At 37.8% G+C, this 22844-nt stretch overlaps 1 protein-coding gene across 1 annotated transcript in view; it reads left to right on the top strand.

Annotated features, from left to right (window-relative positions):
* CNGB3 (cyclic nucleotide gated channel beta 3) overlaps positions 1-22844 on the top strand; it is a 188358-nt gene that overhangs the window by 93122 nt on the left and 72392 nt on the right. Inside the window, exons 4-9 of the mRNA XM_027871946.1 lie at positions 797-951; positions 2200-2355; positions 4100-4308; positions 8915-8965; positions 12701-12787; positions 22331-22395. Of these exons, the coding sequence (XP_027727747.1) occupies positions 797-951; positions 2200-2355; positions 4100-4308; positions 8915-8965; positions 12701-12787; positions 22331-22395 (723 nt within the window). The remainder of the gene's footprint in view (positions 1-796; positions 952-2199; positions 2356-4099; positions 4309-8914; positions 8966-12700; positions 12788-22330; positions 22396-22844) is intronic.

The following is a 22844-nucleotide window of genomic DNA, read 5'->3' as shown; positions in this document are numbered from 1 at the left end:
AGGAAGGAAGGAAGGAAGGAAGGAAGGAAGGAAGGAAGGGAGGGAGATCTTTTGTTCACTCATTCATTCATCCACCTCTTATTAAGCATCTACTATGTGCAAAGCACTATGCTAGGAGCTGAGGCAGACACAGAGATAACTAATCATGAAGGTTATAATCTTTACAAAATTATGCTTTGTGGAGAAACTCTATACTAATTAGTCCATTGTTAATGTATCCCTCTTTCCAAAGGAAAGTCTAAGAAAAAAACACTGGCTATAATTTATAGGATTCATTATTTTCACTTACACTGTAACACAATTAGATGGCAATTTGCACAGGAGCATTGCTACCACAGGACCACAAGGGATACAGGACACTACAGGGAAAAGAACCCTGGATGGCAGTCAGAAGACCTGGGTTCTAGTCCCAGCTGTCACACACCAACTAGCCATGTGACCTGTATACCATGTAACAGGTCACTTAACTTCTCTAGGTTTCAATTTCCTTGCCTGCAAAAGGAGTGTGGATACAGTGAAATCAAAGATTCCTGTCAGTTCTAAAATTCTGTAGTTTTAACCTAATTGTCATTCACTTCAAGATGTCGGTTTCTTAATGGCAAATGTGTACTAGTCCAGCGGTGTTTCAGGCAAATTTACCATTAGAACAGGTCTTTTCAATAATGGTGAGGGTAAATTAAGAAGAACCCGGAATATTTAAAGAAAATACAACCTATTGGAGAGAATATGTGTTTTTCTCTTGGTGTGCCCCTTCGTTGGCCCATCTTTAAATGCCTTTTCTCTTTTGCTTAATTAGCCCAGAAAAAAAGCCACATCAGAACCCCATTGTAAGTAAGTATGTTGAAACTCAGCTCCAGGACTTTGCTAAGAGGATGCATCAAAGGACAGCCCACTATAAGAAAAAGTTGGAAGAGGGTGATTTGTCTTCCCCTGAAGCCAGTCCCAAAGCTGGTAAGTATATTTCATCAAAGTAGAATGACAAAGGAAATTTAGGCCAAATGTACTTTAAGAAATGTATTAGATTTAAGAAATGTAATTAGAATCTATGATCCCTAAGAGTAGAAATCATTTTATTTCTAAGTATTCTCCACCCTTTCCACCTACCTTCACTCTCAGTTGTTGGCATAGTACTAGGCATGTAGTATGTCTTCAATAAATATTTGTAGAGTTGAATTATTATAATCATAAACAATACATGCTCAATTCAATTCTAGTCAACAAATATTGATTAAACAGGCAAAAATGAAAGCTCCTTTCCTCAAGGGATTATATTCCACTGAGGATGGTGGGAGGGAACAGGAATACAAGTAAATACAAAGATAATGCAAAGTAGTATGAATTAATTCAAAATAGAGATAGTGCCAATCACTAAATCAGGAAATGCCTTGTGGAGGGGGCAGCCCTTCAGCTGTTCTTTGAAGGAAGCTAAAGAGTCTATATTGTCAGTAAGAAGGAAGCACATTCCCAAAAAGAGTGAATACTTAATTTCAAAGGTAAAGAAGCAAAAGCTGGAATGTCATATACAGAAAACAGTTAACAGAACAGTTTGATTGGAACAGAGCATGTGTGAAGAGGTGTGAACAACTTTGAGCAACTAAGTCATTTTGACTATTATTAATACCCAAATTAACTACAAGGCACATATATATGAAGGAAGACACTATATGCATCCAGAAAGAACTGATAAATAGAAGTATGTATTGAATGATTTTACATACAAATACATATTTTGTGTCCAATGGAAACCATCACTAGGGGGACGGAGCAGGGAGGAAAGAAAAAAGAAAGAAGAAAATTTACATGATTTCTATTATATATTTAAAAGGCATAGCAAGTTGTACATAATAAATTTGCAGTTGCAAATGCAATCATCTTTTTTTATTATGCTGTGTTATGGAAATGCTTGTTTGATTCCATAAATTAAATATTAAATAAATAATTTAAAAAAAAGAACGCTAGAAAGGTAGGTAGGTGGAAGGCAGATAGTGAAAGACTTTGAATGCCCTACTGAGAGATTTGTATTTTACCCTAGAGCCAATAGGGCACCTTTGGTGATTGGTGATGGAGGGTAAGGGGTGTCACAACTAGATCTGTGCTTTAGGAATATTAATTTTGCAGCTATGGGAAGGATTAGAGAGGAGAGAGATTAACCACATCTAACCCTTAAGAAAGGTTTTTCTTCTTTCATGGCCCATTAAGCCGCCCCTGCAGTTCCTCCTCCCCACCCAAAAGAAGATGAGGCTCAGGGAGAAGAGGAGCTCTACTGTGACATGCTGTGTTGCAAATTCAGCAAGGTCCCATTGAAAGAGCATCTGAAGGAGATGAAATTGCCAGCCAGCATAGATTCACAAACAGGTAAACAGGTGACATCCACATTGAAGGTTGACTGTCAGTAATTAATCACTTAGCAAGCAATTCTATAATACAGTGCCAGGTTATATTAGGCATTAGGCACTGAGGTTGCAAAGACAAAAATGAAACAGTCTTTGCCTTCACAGAGCTTACATACTATCATTACACTTCAAGCTCCCCAAGAGCAAGAACTGTCTTTTGCCTTTCTTTGTACCTCTAGTCTCAGCACATAGTAGGAACTTAATAAATGTGTATGGACTATCAAAGGAAACAATCTGTGCACATATAAATGTATTTGAAATTTATACAAAGGGTATATAACGTAATTTTGGGAGGAGGTAATAGCAGCTGTGGGTTGGGAGGGAATCAGGAAATTCCTCATTAAGAGGCCAAGACACAGCATGATCCACTCAGGACTTTTTGTTTTTGACCTGTCCTTACCCAAGAGTTTACTTTTCTCTAGGAAGCAACTTCTAAATTTCCTTTCTTCCTCCCTTTTTTCCTTCCTTCTCTCCTTCCTTCCCTTCTTCCTTCTTTCCTTCCTTCCCTTCTTCCTTCTTTCCTTCCTTCCCTCCCTCTCTCTCTCCTTCCCTCCCTTTTTCCCTTCCTCCCTTCCTCCTTCAACATGGGGAATTATACACTTACATGTGGGGCTCTGCCCAAAGGAATATAAATTTCTTGAAATAGAACTCTGTTAAACCAGGCTTTGATAAAGCCCATTCGGATTCAAAAGGAGCTACTTGACTATGACTAAAACCCAAATCACTAAGGCTTTCATTGATTGGCCAACAATAAGTCCCAGCCCAAGCCTCTGTTAGTCAATTTTTGGGTTTTGATGGCTCAGGGTGAGTGTAAATAGCAATTGTTTCTGTTCTGGCCAGAAACCCTGAAGGTCTTCCCCTCCCAGGTTGATTTTTTTTTATTTGAGTAGGTAAAAGGGGTCATTTTTTGCCTCATTTCTTGCCTAACCTTAATCACAGAATGGGTGTTGCCTCAGACAAACTGAAACCTGGGATAGAACATAGCTTAAAAAGGCCAAGGTCTCCCACTGCATCCAGAGCCATCTCCAGAGGTCCTAATCTATGTCTTTTCTCACTGGATCCAGATGGCTCTGGAAGAGAGAGGTTGGTGACTTTGCACAGCCCTGCTTCACTTACTTCCAATTCACTTGCAAGTCCTGACATCACTTCTCTGATGTCATTGGCCCTCTTTGACCACAAAGATCAAACAGCAATCTGTGAGTGGTTAGTAGCTGCCTCACTGGGGACCCAACTGGCCAGTTCAAGTTGGGCAATGCTGCTCCTTTCTTCCTTCCTTTCTGATGTCATTGGTCCTCTTCCAGAAGGAAGGACAAACAACAACAACATTTAAACTTCATCTAGAGTAAAGGATTGTTCATCCTATTCATGGACTCATGAGAGGACGTGTTGTACTCATAATGGCTTGCAAGAGGTAATCTGGATTGTAGTCACCTTAATTGCTTCAAATAAGAAAGTCACCCAATTTCCTCATCTGTCAAATGAAGAGATTGGACTAACTGGCTGATAAGCAATCTATCAACTTTAAATTTCTGATCCTATGATGTCATTATAGGGGCAGTGTGGCACAATGGATAGAGGGTCAACCTTGCAGTCAAAAGGATCTAGATTCAAGTTCAACCAAAAAAGAAAAAGAGAGATAATAATAAGAATGTTTATTTTATGCCAATTATATTATTCATTTTGGTTTGTTTGGTTTTTTTTCCTAGATGTCTCCTACTTCTTATGGCTCTTATTAGTCACTATTGCTTATAACTGGAACTGCTGGTTTATTCCAATACGCCTAGCTTTTCCCTATCAAACACCAAACAACATGAGATACTGGATAGTAACTGACATCATCTGTGATATCATATACCTGAGTGACATGCTGATAATCCAGCCTAGACTGGCATTTTTAAAAGGAGGAGACAAAATAGTAAGTGGAAAATGATAGGCAAATGTGGCCCTGCCTATTTTTGTATGCCTGTACACTAAAATTTTATTTAAAATAGAAAAACTATAGTTATCCCTTCCACATCGTGACTTCAGTCTTTCGCAGGTCAGCGTAAGAAATGAAATGGGAATTTTGGGGGAATTGTATGGAAGGTGTAGACAACACATGAAGACCTACAGATGACACAAAACCTATGACCAAATATGTAACCCAATTTTTACAATAAGGTGCTATAAACACCCCATAAAAGAAAAAGAAAAAAATGCAGACTTCTTCTCTGGTATGAAGGGAGGGACAAAAAATTCTGCGAGGATTTTCCTGATCAAGGGATAATAGGGATAATTCTATTTTCTTAGCTTACTATACAGAAACAGATTGCAGTCAGGGTTTGGCCCATGGGCAGAATTTGGCCACCTGGCTATAGTTTGCCCACCCCTGCCTTGGATCATGGAGTGATCTATTTTTATTATTGTTTTTATTTTTTTTTTATTATCCAAATAATCTTATTTGGGTATGTAGGCATTGCATTTGTATGTGAAGCATTTGCCAAAAGGTAAAGAGCACCTGTTAATGGCATTCTAGTATATCTGAACCCAATACTATGTAAGAGAACTTTCATATGAAGTCAGGAGGGAGCAAGACTTTGAAATCTTATAATTTTAGGGCCATATTTATTCAACAATAGGCAACGTGGCATAACAAGTCAACACTGAGGTAGAATCTATCCAATGTGTTTCTTCTGCTGGCTCCAGAGTATTAGTTAACTCACCAAAGATATCCCCAGAGCTCACTGACAGCTTGAGGAATGATGATGAGAGTATACAAATAAGGAATAAACAAAAACAAACAAAAAAGAATGCTAATGTCAACCTCCATTAGATACACAAGGGGGGGAAATCAATGTTTGACAAATGGAAAATGACAAAATCAGTAAGGAAAGGCTTTCATTTTCAATTTTCTAAGAGGCCTTTGCACACAATGGAGAGTTAGAGCCAAGAAAAATAACCTACAAAAACACACTCTGCAGGATCTATTTAAAATGCATTATCATGGGTTACTAATACATGGTAGAAACCACTTGCTTTGTGTCACAATAAGCATAATGCTTTCTTTCATTTAAAATAGTTCAAAGGCAAACAAGATCATCGGGGTTAAAGATGGACAGAATTTCATAAGTCATGTATTTCAATTCACTCCTATTACAGAGGAAGAAACCAAGACCCTAAAACAGAGATTCTTAATCTGAAGTCTATGAACTTTTAAAAAAAAATCATAACCATATTTCAGTATCATTGATTTCCTTTGTAAACCTATGTGTTTTATTTTATGCATTTAAAAACATCTGAGAAGGGGTTCCTAGACTTCACCAGGCTGTATGTGGATCAAAGGAGTGTACAACACAAAAAGGATTAGCAATGCCTACCGTAAATGATTAAATAACTTGCCCAAGATCACACAAGCAGTAAGTTGCAAAGCTTGGATTCTGTGCTTGACTGCTAGAATATTGCTAGTATTATGGTAAGAAGACCATTTAGGGCTAGGGTACAACCTGAACCTCTATCTGCATTTAGAGACCCAGGTAGTTCTTGGGTTCAGAGTTACATGCCACCAAACTGGCCGGATGTAGAAGATGCAAGATTTTCCAAATATTTATCAGAATAGTTTTTTCCTTCTTAAAGTCAGAGAAAATTACTAACAATAAAGTAATAACAGCTAACAGTTCTATAGAGCTTATTATGTGCCAGGTACTGTGCTAAGCCCTTTACAGTTATCTCCTTTAATCCTCACAACAATCCTGGGAAGTAGGTCCTATTATTTTCTCCGTTTTAAAAGATGAAGAAATTGAGGCAAAAAGAGATTAAAGTAACTTAGTCCAAGAAAGGAGTGGGGAACCTGTAGCCACACATGGCACTTTAGGTTCTGAAGTGCAGCCTTTTGACTGAATCCGAACTTCCCAGAACAAATCCCCTTAATAAAAGGATTCGTTCGGTCAAACTTGGACTCAATCAAAAGGCCACAGCCAAGGACCTAGAAGGCCACAGGTTCCCCACCCCTTGTCCAGGACATCACTATTGAAGAGTCTTTGATTTAATGATCAACTTTCTTTCTTTTTTTTTTTTTTTTGCTGAGGCGATTGGGGTTAAGTGACTTGCCCAAGGTCACACAGCGAGTAAGTGTTAAGTGTCTGAGGCTGGATTTGAACTCAGGTCGTCCTGACTCCAAGGCCAGAGTTCTATTCACTGTGCCACCTAACTGCACCGATCAATTTTCAAGATAACAGCAGCAGGGTTGGAATAAATTTGGATGTAGATATTGAACTAGATTATTCCTGGGAAAGATACATAAAATGTTCAGTACTAGGTTAGTTCCTATCAAAATGAGCGCTTCCTAGGAAACCTTAATTTCCTAACATCTTGATGGTGAGGAGAGTAATATAGAAGAGTTTTCCTTTCAGTTCTTTCCACTTTCCTAATCTGGAAAATGGAGATGATAATATTTGCATTTCCTACATTATAAATTAATATGAAGATTAAATGAGGTAATACAGCTGAAGTGCTTTAGAAACATAAAATACTATACAAATATGGGTTATATATAAATGTGAGTTACTATTGTTGGACCAAAGATACATTTTATTTAGATTGCTACACAATTATTATATTTCCAGCTATTAGTACATTGTTTATTTATTTGAAGGAAAGGTAGGTAATTGGGCAGGATCTATGATTTCATTGGCTTCCCAGTGAGAAAACACCCTCTGCTAATGCAGACTGGAAACTGCTCTACAATTTATAGACTTAGAGAGCTGGGGCATTGAAAGGCTCAATGGCTTACCGGGAGATATGCAGCAAATAATTGCAATTTCTATTGTTCTCAATGACTTACAAGGGCTTTCCTCACAATCTTCTCCTGAGGTAGATGGAGCCTCCATTTTACAGATTAAAAAAAAAAAACTAAGGCTCACAAATGTTAAGTGATTTGGACAGGTTCATATTGTCAGTAAATGGTGGCACCAAAAGATGTTCTAAAATTAAAAAGTACCTATTTTTGCCAGTTTACATGTCATTCATAATGATACTGAATTTTGGTCTTAAATAGTATAACATAAAATTTCGTAAGAAATATTTTCAATTGAATTTAACCCATATATCCAGTCTTATGGCCATAGACAACACTGTGAATCAAAGTCAAGGAAACAATTTGCTGAATATGCTGTTATTGACCCAGAATGTGAGCTCTTTGTTTTAACTTCTTCTCTGCTCAGCGCTTCCCATATGTCTGCCTTCCATGGGGATAACTGATTTTGTTCAGATTTGGCACACTACTGAAGGGTACAAAGATACACTTTAAGTTTAATTTGTGGCTTAGTCAAACTATAACTTTTTGATAGATTTCAATGAAATTTGGAGATTGGATAAAGGTTATGCAACTAAATGTCCTAAAGGAAAAGCTATGGAGTGTGCTCCCTTAAAATGGTTGTAATATAATGTTCCTAACATTTGTATGATGTAAAATTAATCCATTTACTTTCAAAAGTACTTTAAAATATACGTGCTTGTATTTGTATTTATATAAACATACATAGATATGTTTAGATGTACAGTATGATCATATAATAGTATTATGAAACAATAGTAATAAATTCCCCAAAGTAGAAATGGTTTATGCTCTTGCCAATTAATTTTCTCATTTATGATCCAGTCTACCAGATTCACTGATGACTGTCTACCTTTTTAAATAACATTCAATTCAACAAATATTAAGCATCTATATATACACAGTGCTGTGCTAGGAGCCATAGATACAAAGATAAAAAATGTACCAAGTCCTCTTTCCGTTCATTTTAAATTAAAGGAAGACACTGAGAAGCATCAGCAGATCTGCCTCTGTGATTTCTAAAACAAATTACAAATCTGACCTGTGTCCACTTTTAGATTACTAGGGAGTCCGTAAACCTGGGTTCAGACCTTAGCTATGAAACTGTTAGCTGCTATGATTTTGGGCAAGTCACTTAACCTCTCATCCTCAGTTTCCTCATTTGTGAAGAGGAGATGATGACTTTGCACTGGGAAGATTGAAGGCAGTGTGCATTTGAAGGGCTTTGTAATCTACAGAGAGCTATATAAATAAATGCAAGTTATCCTTCAAATTATTGGAACCACTCTGGGGATCTGGACCAAGCTGGGAATACATCTAGATGCAAAAGTCAGCTAAAAGGAGGACAGAGCTGAAGAGCACTCCTTGCCTTAGCACTTCTTGACTTCCCTGCAGTATCCAGAAGACAGGCAGAAAACCAACACAGAGAAAGGCTGCTGATTGAACCACAGCAGAGACACAAGCCCAGGCACCTTACAGAGTCCAGGAAATCATTGGAAGGAGGGGTTCTAACTCTCCTCTTGAAGTTGCATTGACTGTTTCAGCACACTAGAGCAAATGGGAGCTAGGAAACAGCTCCAACCCAGAAAAGGGCAGGCCAAGAAAGCAGAGAACCAAATAGAGTCCAGTATTAACATTAATCATTTGAGGCTATATAGTTTGAAATATGAATTCCTATATTCTTAACATTACATTTACATGTATATTTCAGATAGAACCTAGGGAGATGAAAGAGCACTACCGGATTTCAGCAAAATTTAAGGTTAGTATCCTGCGTAGTCTTTAAAAATCCAGGCAGTCCTTTCATGTTAAGTTTCTTAAAACAAAAGCCCTTCTCTCTTAGAATTAATTCTGTCCCTTTATGAAATGCATCATGTAGTTGAAAATGGATTGGCCACAAGTGGATATAAAATGTTTGCTTCTTACCAATTGCACCATATTTTATTACATGGGTTAATGTATATTAAGCAAAGTTACTTCATGCCTATATTTAAATCTAGAATCAAAAATGAAAGTTTTAAGCATTTATTAAGTGTCTACTATGCAGGGTACTTTGTCTAACTCATAGCAGCATGTGGGTATAAAAGTCAGATAAATTTAGTTTCTACTCCCTGCTTCTTCTTGGGATTTATTTACCTAATTAGAATGAAAAAGAAGAAATAGATAACATTGTCCTTCCCACTATCCCTCAAAAAAAAAATTAAGTGTATAGTTCAGTGGAAAAAGTTAAATTTGGATTCTCAGGACCTGGGTTCAAATTACAATGAGCTCACTTACTACTTGTTTAACCTTAGGCAAGTAACTTAATTTCTCTGAGCCTCAGTTTCCATATCTGTAAAATAAAGGAGTTGAACTACATGAACTCTGTGGTCCTTTCAGCTCTATGACCCTTTGAAAGCAGGATTTAAGATCCTTGTTATCCTTGTTAGTTAACTTACATTGATTGAAATCCCTTTATAATTTATTTAGTTTCTACTTCCTAGCAGAAAACTGTCATATCTGCTACCTACCTCAAAGGGGATCAAATGTGAGGATCAAATGAGATCATATTTGTAAAGTGCTTGGCACAGTGCCTGGAGCATAGTAGGCATTTAATAAATGCTTGTTTCCTTTCTCCCATCAGGGATAAATATTCTCTATGAGTGTCACAAAGTTCATTCCAGACTCTTTCTCAATTATTTTTTAATCTAAATATAAATGAAAGCACTTAGTTTATTGTTCTACTTACCAAAGCATATTCATATCTAGTGTGTAACATGGGCCATTTCATAAGTAGCAAAAAGTTCAAGTCTATCTGTGGCCGACTTACATTTATGGCAACGTGTAGACACTAATTCTGTTTTATGGCTGAGTGTGCACACGTCAAGTGAAATGGGGAGCCAGGGCCTGCAGGGCAATGGAAAGAACTTTAGACTCAGTCAGGAATCCTGGATTCTTCCGGTAGCTCTATAGGGTGACCTCAAATAAGTCAATTCACAGTTCCAGATCACAGTCCTCTCATTTTCAAAATGCACCTGAGGCTGTCCCACCTCCTTCTCAAAATGATTATAGGAACAGATGATATCTGTGAAAATGCTATTAAGAGGCAAAATAAGTGGTCTGATTATATTACTTAATTACTATGTCAGTAACTCATGTTAATAAATAACAAATAGTCTGGTTAATTCAGACCAAAAGTTCAATTTTTATTCCAAAGTTACAGTTCCCCGGATGATTGTCAATCTCCTATTTCATAGTTGTGACCTTGAACAAAACCCTTAATTGTTCTGTAACTTAGTTTTACTATTTCTAAGATATCTATAAAAATCTACACATATCCTGTAACTCAAAGTTAAATGAGGATTAGTCCCCATATTATCCCTGGTCCAAATCATCTTTCCTGGGTTACCACTCCCCTGTAGGTATTGTCCAACTCTTTTAGAAGAGCTGTCTTTCTTTTTCATTTGCACTCGTGGTCCTTAGCACAGTGCAATGACACACAGTAAGTACTTAATGAATGCTTTTTTCATTTACTCATTGATAGAGTTGTACAAGACCTTAGAGGTCTCCTATAGTTCAATGCCCTTGTCTCATAGAGTAGATCAAATTGAGAGCCAAAGAGGTGAAATGACACACCTAAAGTCACAGAGCTAGTTAGTAAGAGATGGGACTAGAACCCAGTTCTCCTGACTTACCAGTCCAATGCTATTTTCATTGCACCATGCTGTGATCTCACTTTAAATCAATGAAAAAAAAATATTAAGTGCTTACTAAGTGGCTAGCACTGTGCTAAGTCCCACAGATACAAAGAGAAAAAGAAATAGTCCCTGTTCTCAAGGAGCTTACACTCTGTTGGGGGTAGACAATGCATGTAAGAGAAGTCAGCTGTGTGGCAGATGGTATAACCTGGAAGCGCTCAAGGTACAAGGGCTGGGTGGATGGCTTAGGATACATTAGTAACAAGTCCGATGACGGTTCTGGGAGTCTGGAGTGGGTAGAATCAGCCCGGATAGTAAGACCCAGAGCACCTAAAGTTGCAGTGGCAAGGTAGATGATAAAGATGTAGTCAAGGTCCTCCATCTCACTAGGGGGATTAGAGTTGGTGAATCTCATCTCATCCTAACCATGCGAACATTCATGCACTTTCCCACTGGCTGCCTTGACAGTGGATGGGTAAAGGAAAGGCAAGGGGGAAGGCACTTCTGTGGTAGTCTACCCAGCCACCCCGTGGGTCAAGGGGTTGGGAGGAAAGCCTGGGGTAAAGGAAGACAGCAAAGGAAAGAAAAGGGAGGAGGCTATGCCCAATGGCAGGTCTTGCTGCCAGGTCACCCCACAGGGTCTGGGCTGTGAGAGAGTCATAAGAGGGTGCAAAGGGAAGGTAAACGTGGAAGGTGTCTCTGACAATAGTGTAGCCAGGGGGTGGGTGAAAGGTCTAAGGTAAGGTATTGCCACCAAGATAGTATATAAGTGTTGCATAATCACTTCACAATTATCCATGAAGAGGAGGAATAATTAGAGCAGACACACACTCTGAGAGGCATAATGGAAAGATCAGTGATTTGGAATTCCAGAGACCTAGCTTTGACTCCTAGTTCTACTACTTACTAGCTATGGAACTTTGCCCAAGAGACTTAATATCTCTGATTATGTTTCCTCATCTTTAAAATGAGCATAGTCATAGTTTTATTACCTATCCCAAAGTGCTATTGTGATGAATAAGTGATATAATGTATGAAACAGGCTTTGAAGCATGAAGCACCATACAAATGGTGGCCAAAATAAAAATCCAAAATGATCCCTTAGCTATTCAGCAGCTACTCCCTTCAGACCATCGATGAAAGTTGTAGAGGACTTGCAAAGGAGACTGACTAGAGTTTCATCTCTTCTTCCTTTCCTAACATGGACTCTGCTAAATGTGCTACCCAACCCAGTAAATCAGCCCAAAGATAAATAATGGGAGAATGGAACAAAGGGCCTGGATAATCCACAAGCTAGATAATGAGTCTCAGCATACTCAAAAATTTGGCAGCAACATGAAAATACATTGGAGGCAATGAATGTTCAGTGGTTTCAAATAAAGCCAAGGCTAGGTTTGATTTTCAGGCCAAAAGGCTGCTTCCCAGCAGTATTTTAAAAATGCTATTAGATTGTACTTAAGCATCAGCAGCTATGCTATAAATTAAGTGTATGTGAAGACTCAAGCCTATGCTGTATAATGTGAGTGAGGAAAGAATCTCCCACAGGATTCAATGACTAAGAAAGGATCAGATTCATGGTTGTTAATCCACAATAAATTTAAAGTGGACAGCATGTATGCAACCTAAGAGAGTTCCCGTTTTTGTGGTGATAATGTGGCTTTACAAATATTCTGAATATTACCATGGAAAGTTCCTTGAATAGAGGCCTACAGACGATTCTTGGTGACATATCATTTTTTCTACACAATGAATGTTGAATCCAGTCATGTTCATAAAAAGGTGTCAATGCATCATAATTGTTAACTGAATTCTTTCAACAGCTGGACCTCATCTCAATAATACCATTCGATGCTCTTTACTTCATTTTCGGGTTTAATCCGGTATTTAGAACAAATAGGACACTCAAGGTGAGTTATCTATAATTCATTCTTCTTTCTGAAACAGTGATAATTTGGGACACAGTTAAAGTTAGTCGATTCAACAGATGTTTACTGGCTGCAATTTAAGTGTTTTTAAATTTCCATAGAGTCTATATGACATCATCATCATCATCATAGCTAACATTTCTATAGGGCTTACTATGTGCCAGTTACTGTGCTAAGTGCTTTACAATTATTATCTCTCTAGATCCTCACAATAACCCTGGGAAGTAAGTGCTATAATTATCCTCATTTTACTGATAAGGAAACTGAGGCAAACAGAGTTTTTTTTTTAAATGACTTGCCCAGGGTCATACAGGTAGTAGGTGTCTGAGACCAGATTTGAAGGTCTTCCTGACTCCATGTTCTATCCACTGCACCACCCAGAAGGGGTGCTGGATTTGGAACCAGAAAGACCTGGGTTAAAGTCTTGCCTCTGACACATACTAGCTGTGACAGTGGTCAAGTTACTTAACAAGGAAAGAAGGAAGGAAGAAAAAAAGGAAGGAGGAAGGAATGAAAGAAGGAAGGAAGGAAAGAAGGAAGGGAGGGAGGAAATATTTATTAAGTACCTACTATGTGTAAGGTACTGTGCTAAGTGCTTTATAAATATTATCTCATTTGATGCTCACAACAACCCTGTGAGGTAGGTGCTATTATGATCACCATTTTACAGTTAAGGAAACTGAGGCAGGCAGCAGTTAAGTGACTCACCAGATTTTAACTCAGATCTTCCTGAATTCAGGCCTATACTATCCAACTTTTCCACCTAGCTGCCAACTTAGTGCCTCATTTAAAAAAATAATGAACTACCAATGGGTTAATCATCTGTATCAGTCAAAGGAATCTCTGTATACAGAATTTCCCAAATAAATAAAACTACAGGCCCAGACCAAAAAAAAAGTGTGCATGAGTATGATATATGTATTTTCACATACATATACATATATGTATACACATACACATACACATATATATATATACACAAAACAGTATGTAGTAGTAGAATAGAGGGCTGAACTCAAAGTTAAGAAGATCTGAGTCTAAGTCCTGCTTATAACACATACCAACTGAATGACCATAAGCAAATTACTTAACCTCTCAGTGCCCTAAGCAACTCTCTAAGACTATATCTTACAGAGAAAGTACAGATGTACATGGGGAGAAGAAGTCTCTCACTGACCCGACTTAATCTGTGCTCCAGTGACACTGGCTTCCTGGTCACTCCTCAAACAAGCCATTCCACCACCTGATTCCAGGCATTTTCTCTGGCTTGTCCTCCATGCCTAGAATGTTCTCCTTCCTCATCTTTACTTATTGGTTTCCCTGGCTTCTTTCAAGTCCCAGCTAAAATCTCACCTTTGGCATGAAGCCTTTTCTGTTCCACCCCCTTAATGTCTTCCCTCTAAAATACTCTTCAGTTTACCCTGACTCTAATTTGCTTATATATTCTTGTTCATATATTGTCTTCTCCCATTAGTCTGGGAGCTTCTTGAGAGCAGGGATTGTCTTTTTCTTGCCTGGCACATAGTAGGCATTTAACAAATGTTTGTTGACTGACCACATAGATAAAATCATGGGTCCAGTCCAAAAAAAAAAGGATGTATAATGTTCTTCAAACACTCTTCAATTCCAAGTTGACTCATTCATTCCCTCTAGCCTACTACCCCAACCACCAACAAAAATCATAACAGAAATTAAGTACAAATAATGTGTCTTTTAATGATTGAGACTGCTCTGTTGGGTTTTCTAGTATATATTGTAACAGTTATTTCTAACACTTCCAAGCAACCTCATTTTTAAATAAACGCCTGGAAAACATGATTGTTTACATTTACATGGTGACCTTATAAAGGGAAAATCAGGGTATTTCTTTTACATGGAAAATGTACTACTTTCAAAAGAGTCCAGGGAATAAATATTTAATTAACAAGTTTATCATGTACCTAAAAAAGAAAAAACCTATTAAAAAAGGCAGAAATGCTATGCAGTTGTTATTAATAGCAATACATGAAAGACCAATAGTGCAATCAGGAGTAATTGATTACTGATGTGAAAATTCCCTCCATCAAAGCAGATCTCAACCATCCCAGACAATTAGATGGAAGAAGCAGGTAGATTATTAGTGGCTTGCTCAAGGTCACACAGCTAGTTATAGTAGAGCCCTCATTTGAATCCAGATTTTTTTTAACACCAACATCAATAGGCTATCCATTATGTAACACTGGCCCAACTGACCTACAATTTCAAGCACAATACTACATCTTCCATCTCCGTGCCTCTGTACTATCTGTCTTCCATTCCTAGAATGTTCTCTCTTCCTCACCTTTACCTCTTGTTTTCCTTCAAGCCTTAGCTCAAATGTTTCTTGCTGCATGAGGCCTTTCCTGATCATCTCCACCTGCTAGCTCATTCCCCTCCAATGTTATTTTGTATCCACTTTGTAGGTTTTATATATGATTACTTATATATAAGATATATAGTATATATACATATATGTGTGTATGTGTGTATGTGTTGCCTCCCCATTCACATGTAAGCTCCTTGAGAATAAAAATTGTTTCATTTTTGTACCAAAAATGGAAGACTTCATAATTATATTACTTTCCAGAGGATGACAGAATATCCAAATATACCAATTAATTGGCAGAACACATGCTGGGTAATCTATACACTAAGTAGGACTTCTATGACCTTTTAGTGTTACTAAGTCATAGGATATTCTCACCGTATGCTATGATCTCTGGAGTGTTGGTCTAGATTAAAGAACTCTTGGTGGCCAGTTCTAACTGTTCTAACATCATAACCACCTCAAAGGGCCACAGGATCCCTTAAGCTGATAATTCAGTTCTGATTCCACCCCTTACCAAATTTCCAGTCCAAGTGGAGGGATGTCAAACCTGACCCATTAAGCTGCGTCAAGTCCAGTGGATTTAGGGTCTTTCTGGGCTTAGGTTAGAAAATTCCGGGACCTTACATGTTCCACAGTCTATTGTTGTACACCTCCCCAAAGAGGAACCAGAGCCCTTGAGCTTTGAAATATCCTGCAGGTGAACATCACTCAGTCTTTACTAATAGTGCCACTTTTGACTTCAGTAGTTGCCGAACTATAAGACATTTCAGTGTCCTGAAACAGTGTCATTTTGATATGCCAATCCATATGCAGGGTTTTTATCAAATGTTTGTCTCTGAATTATAAATTAGTAAAGTAATTAAGTGTTGGCAAAAGTTACTGTAAAAAGGACATGGAAGCAAAAAATCTGAAAGTATGCATCTCAGGTATTTCCTTTAAAGGAAATTAAATTAAATTCAACAAATATTTCTTATGGACCTACTATGCACTATGAAAAAGTGCTGAGGATAGAACATAGGTTTTTTTAAAAATTACGTGGATCCTGTACTCAAGGAGTTTACATTCTGCTTTTCAGACTTCATTCTGCCAGTCCCAAACTACAAATAAATTTGATGTGCAGGTTGAGATAAATAACTATACAGTTGTAGAACAAGTCATTGTGCTAAATGTTCAGTAGTTTTTGCTTCAAATGAGTTTCTTATTACTCTCCCAAAATGTCTATTGCTTAATATGACTGTTTTCACAAATGCCTAACATATTTCTAGAAAGATTTCATTTCCATGTCAAAATATTTTAAATACTATTTGAGATCTGTCGTGCTTTTGGTTGTTCTGTTGCAATGATTTCATTATTTTTGTCCATTAAGAAATTTTAAAACAGCATCAAGTTATTCGTGTAAAATTTCCAATCTGCTAAAAAGCAATTACTTTTTTTTCTTTTGATAAACATAAAGGCGGATATGTGTGTCTGTGTGTCTGTGTATGTGTGTCTGTCTATGGGTAGCAGCCCCTCTAAGGCTTCTTCCTCCAGTTAGATACTCACAGGTTGCAGTTGGGTCTCCTAGTGGTCACAACTACTCATAAGATACTCTGTGGATCTGCATTACTAAAAATATAACTCACAAGTCCCCACTTGTATTCTTACTTTTAATAGTCAAACAGTGTTCTATTAGCTTCAAGCAAAATAATCAACTAAAATGACATAGTAAAAACAATAGCTCCAAAACATTCCTTCCATAAACACAGGGTACACTCTCCCACTGAGGCAGTGTCAATGGAAAGAGTAGTCATAAACTTAGACTACACTAATAGTGAGACACACATGGATGGAGCATATGCTACCAAGGCAATTCATGCCTTCGGTACTGAATGACCCCAATGTCCTTTCTTTTTTCAAAAAATCCTCATGGTGTTCCCGTTTCCCCACTGAGTACTGCATCTCTGCTGTGCAGGTCACTCACCTGGGCTCCCTAAACCTGCTGCTCTCTACAATTCATTTCCCATCTTCCAGGTTTAATTTTCTCTTTAATCGACAATTGGCTCTCTTATTGGCTGCCAAATGTCATACAGCTTCTTCCATTAACTCACTCTCCCTCCCTCTCTCTCTACCTTTATTAGATTCAGTGTCTAATACTGGGCAAGTAGCTTTTCTGCAAGCCGTGGCCAATGGGAAAAAGTGAGCACAGAGGAATTCCTTCCCTCATTGGGTGCCCTCCAATAGAGGCAAGGTGGCAAAGCTTAACTTTTTAAAGACCATTAAGAATGTGGCAAATCTTTTGCCAGTCAAGGACAAGCTGCCCTTTTAATTTCATCAGAAAGAACTTCTTGGGACTTCATAAAGAGATAATAGACTAAACATAGTTTCACACTTTCTTTGACAAATTAACATCTCTCTGTTATCTGCCTCTTTAGGTGATTATATCAACTGGACTGGAAAGGAAACCAATTCCCCCATGTACATACTATACATACAATTTTTCTATTACATAGATACTTGGAATGAAAAGGAAATTGAACTAGATAGACGAGGATTATTTGATTCTATGATTTTATGGAAAAGAATGGAATTTGTCATTTGTCTACAGATGTTTATAAAGTGCCTTCACATCTTCCACAGGATAGAGGTCTGACTAGTTTAGCATACTAAAAGAGAGCGAGGAGAGGAGAAAAGACAGAGAGAGAAAGAGTCCTCAAAAAGAGACAAAATGGAAATTCTTAAGTTTAAACAAATGACTGCATTTGTGGAATCACATTTAAATATCAGCTATCATTTACTATTTATTTGCATGTTACCAAGTAGGCCAATGAGCCATTATCCCATGTTGTTGGTTGTTTTCCAAAGAAATGCTACGTACAGAATAAGATAGAATATACTCTTACAATATGTGCTTAAACTCCTAAGTCTGATGACTAGTTAGAAAAAAAAATAAAATAAAAGGAATTGAGTAAAAATAGAAGTACAATAAATGGTACAATGGGTCAGACCAATAGTCTATCTGCCAAAAAATATTTATGGAAAATCTTCTATTAGATTAATCTCAAAAGTTCAGGAATATGCTGTGAGAAAGGCAGCACAGTATAGTAGATTATCTTGGACCTGGAGTCAAGAAGACCTAGGTGCAAATCCTGTCTCTTAAAAAGTGTATAATTACAGTCAGCTAGGTGGCTCAGTGGACAAAGCATTGGCCCTGAAGTCAGGAGGACCTAAGTTTAAATCCAGCCTCAGACTAAACACTTGACACTTACTAGCTGTGAAACAGTGGGCAAGTCACTTAACCCCAATTGCCTAAAAAAAAAAAATTGTATGATTGGGGCAGCGAGGTGGCACAATGGATAGAGCACCGGCCCTGGACTTGGGAGAACCTGAGTTCAAATTTGGCCTCAGATACAAAACACTCACTAGCTGTGTGACTCTGGGCAAGTCACTTAACCCCATTGCCTAGCCAGGGGAAAAAATTGTATGATAATAGCAAGCCACGTCAACTTCTCTCTTCCTTGGTTTTCCCAACTGTAAAGTAGAGAAATAATATCTATGGCATATCTCCCAAAGTTGTAAGAATCAAATGAGTTGATATACATAACGTACTAAACAAATGTCAATCATTACCATTAAAACAAATTAGTTATAGATCCTTCATTCATTAACTTATGCAAACAGTTTCAATCCTATTATGTTTTGAGTCCACCACCAACTGCTTGTTGGACATTGCCAGTACGTCTTCCTGTAAGTCTCTGAAATTTACTATGTCCAAAGTAGAACTTATCTTTTCTCCAAAACCTGTCTCTCATCCTAATTTTCCTGTCTCTGTGGAGAATACCACCATCTTTCCAGTCACTCAGGTACACATCCTTGGAGTAATCTTTAGCTCTTTACTCTCCTTACCAACCACATTCAATGGATTGCCAAGACTTAGCAATTTGTTCTCCTTGACAATATCTCTTCTGTCTATCCCATCATCTCCATAAACACAACCATCACCCTAGACTATCCCTCTCCTATTTGATCCCCCTGCCTCCAGCCTTTCCCCTCTCCAGTCCATCCTCTAAATAGCTGCCAAACTGATGTCACTGAACTTCAGGTCTGACACACCACTTCCCTTCTGAAGAAACCCTGTCTCATTGCCTCTATGATCAAAAACAAACATATTAGCATTTAAAATCTCTTCGCAATATGACTCTAGCCCACTTTTCCAGGATTACTATGTATTATTTCCCTTCACTCACTCTCCCTTCCAGCTATACTGGACTTGTTGATGTTTTCCAGATATGGTATTCCATTTCCCATTACCATCCTTATGTGCAAGCGGTCCTCCATGCCTGGAACAGTCTTCTTCTTTATTTCTACTTGTAGAATCCCAAGATTCCTCCAGGACTAAGATCAATTGCCACCAGCCACATGAGGCCTTTCCCTGATCCTCCTTCAAAAATAATATTTTGTATTTACTTTATATAATTATGTAAATATTGCTTCCCCCAATAAAACATAAGCTCCTTGTGGCCAGGGAATATTTTGTGTTTGTCATTATGTCCCCGCTGCCCAGAACAGTACTTTGCATAAGAAACACTTGACAAATGCTTGCTGATTAAGTAAATGCACTTTAATACTTTTTATATAAAATGTTAAGGACAGCAAGTTATGATGGCTAGAGTGCCAGACTTGGAGACAAGAAGTTCTGGGTTCAAATGCTACCTATGACATTTGACTACACGACTCAGGTTAGTTTTCTAACCTGAGCCTTAAGCAATGCTCTAAACTTATGGGTTGTGAACTGCATGATCTGCACTGATGTTTCACCCATGAAATAACAGACTTTACATATGCAAAGCAGCACTTATCTATATTTGTTTAAAAAAAAATCCCTTCCAGCTCCAAGGGTTCTCTGCTATTCCCAGGACTTCAGGATTTGGTGAAGTCAGAGCTTAGCCACTTCACTCCCATCAAAGTTAATCATTTAGAAGTTGATTTTTCCACCTTCTTGAGGTACAAGAACTAAATCTACACAACATTCTAAGCACAGACATACATGACTGGATCATGTTTTCCATTTTGGTTCTGTTGCCCACATCAGTGATGTCCAGTTGTTTGGGTGACCTGCTGAGGCGACACATTGGGTCATTATGAACAATATGATCAAAAATCAGCATCAAAATATATCTACATCTTTAATAAATATGGGCACAATTTTTTTTGAAATGTGAACAACTTTTCCAAATGTTGATCTAAACATTTTTCCTGTTCTTGGTAGATTTGAGCAACTTCACCTGTCTCTGTGTTGCAGTATAATTTTAGACATTTTAAAGAACATAAAACCCTACTTATCTAATAATACCCTACTTATCCAGAGGTAAGACTTTAGCAATTTCAACCAATTGGGATAGATATAGTTACAAACCTGGAAGTAAGAGAAATAATGACTTTAAGGAAAAAGTAGTTGTCATGTTCAAAAGTATGCAAACCACCAAAGCAAGTCCTAGAGGAGTATATGTATTTTTATACGGTTGTATCATAACCAGTTTTAAGATTAGGGACAGCTGGATGGCACAGTGGATAGAGTACTGGGCTCAGAGTCAGGAAGACTCATTTTGCTGCTATCAAATCTGGCCTCAGACACTTATTAGCACTGTGATCCAGGGCAGATTACTTAACCCTGTTGGCCTCAGTTTCCTCATCTGTAAAATGAGCTGGAGAAGGAAATGGCAAACCACTCCAGTATCTTTGCCAAGAAAACCCCTAGTGGGGTCACAAAGAGTGAGACAGGACTGAAACGACTGAACAACAAGAAATTAATGTTGGCATTAGCTAGCAGTTGAATTTAATTGAAATAATAGGCATCTGGTGCAGCAGTGGATAGAGCACTGGGCCTGGAATCAGAAAGACTCAACCTCAAATCTGACTTCAGACGCTTACTAACTATGTGACTGGGCAAGTCATTTAACCTGTCTGCCTTAGTTTACTTAACTGTAAAATAGATATGAAAATAGTGTCTACCTCCCAGGGTTGCTGTGAGGATCATATGAAATAATCATTGTAAAGTGTTTAGCACAATGCCTTGCACATGCATAGCCACTGTATAAATGCTTGTTTCTTTCTTTTTCTTCCTAAAAATAGATAGCATTTATATAGAACTTTAAATGTAAAAAGCACCTTACATATGGTATTTCATTTGATCCTGACAACAACCCTGGGAAGTAGAGACTATCGTTATCCCCATTTTATAGATGAGGAAACTGAGGCACAGAGAGGTTAAGTGGCTTGCCTGGGTTGACACAGATAATAATTACCCTGGGGCAACTAGATGGCGCAATGGATAGAGCACTGGCCCTGAAGTCAAGAGGACCTGAGTTCAAATCTGGCCTCTGATACTTACTTGCTGTGTGACCCTGGGCAAGTCACTTAACCCCATTGCCTAGCAAAAAAATAATAACAATAATAATAATAATTATCCAAGGTAGGATCTACACTCAAATCTTATTGACTCCAAGTCTAGTCATCTATGCACATACCACCTAGATCTTGTATACACACACACACACACACACACAGACACCATAAAACCGTTTACTTATATTGGTGTTGGGGACGGGAGTAAGATTCGTAGTACAACAGCATTTGTTTGTTTTAAAACATAATTGTGATTTTATCGGTGTAAGGAACTCCCAGTGAGGAATCTCCCTCTACCTATACATATAGGAAACTATTTTGTGACTTACAGTCTTACTGAGTTACCTGGGGCACTGAAACATTCAATGACTTGCCCAGGATCAATCATGGCTAGTATATGTCAGAGGCTGGATTTGAACCCAGTACTCCTGATTCCAGGGCAACTTTCTTTTCATTATACTGTTTGTCTCCCTATGTAGCCTTTTTAAAAATAATATTATATAGTTGCTTTTATTCTAATTTTCATTAACCAACAAGTTGTCATTTGACGATAGAACTAAAATAACATAGAAAAGTGTCATGTCTAAAATGGTGTCTAGAGGAAATTCCCGTGGAAAATTAAGCTGATTTTTTTTGGGCGGGGGGAATGGAAGATTTATAAATGAAAATATATCAATATATCATTTTCAGAAGCACACAGATCATAATGGCTAACCCCATTAGGAGTAGCTACATTTAAAGTAGGTGTCTATAAAACTAACATGTTGTTTGATTTATTTCACTTGCCTTCTATGAAGTACACCACATTCTTTGAATTTAATGACCGCCTGGAGTCTAGAATGGACAAAGCATATATCTACAGGTAGAGTATAATTCAAGTTCTTGGAAAAGGGAAGAGATTAATTTGTCCAACCAACCAGATAGACATGTGGGTGGAATTAAGTCATGACCTCCCTCTTCAGCAAAGGGAAGACATATTCTAGAGTGGAAACATAGAGGTTCATTCCAAGGCTGATCTGATGGACACATTTTTAAATGAGATGTAAGTATAAGGATTACTTTATGATCTTGGATGATTTTAGTTCTGAAAGAAAAAAAAAAAAAAAAGACCGTTACCAGCTTCAATTGGGATTAGTCTAGACAGACATGCTCTTTCGCAAGTCCACTTTATGTCTCTGTCACCACACCTCAGACCTAATCTGAAGTACATTCTTTTTTTTGCTGTTCTGACCCTCTTGCAAAGAGTCCTTCAGTCATATTGAATTGTAGGGTGGAATCCCATGAGCTTTTCTGAGATATCCAGTTAAATCA

Source organism: Vombatus ursinus, unplaced genomic scaffold (genome assembly GCF_900497805.2).
Source record: "Vombatus ursinus unplaced genomic scaffold, bare-nosed wombat genome assembly UNPS02000577.1, whole genome shotgun sequence".
Lineage (NCBI taxonomy): Eukaryota > Metazoa > Chordata > Mammalia > Diprotodontia > Vombatidae > Vombatus > Vombatus ursinus.
Note: the sequence above shows the minus strand (reverse complement) of the source record. Positions and strands in the feature narration are given on the sequence as shown.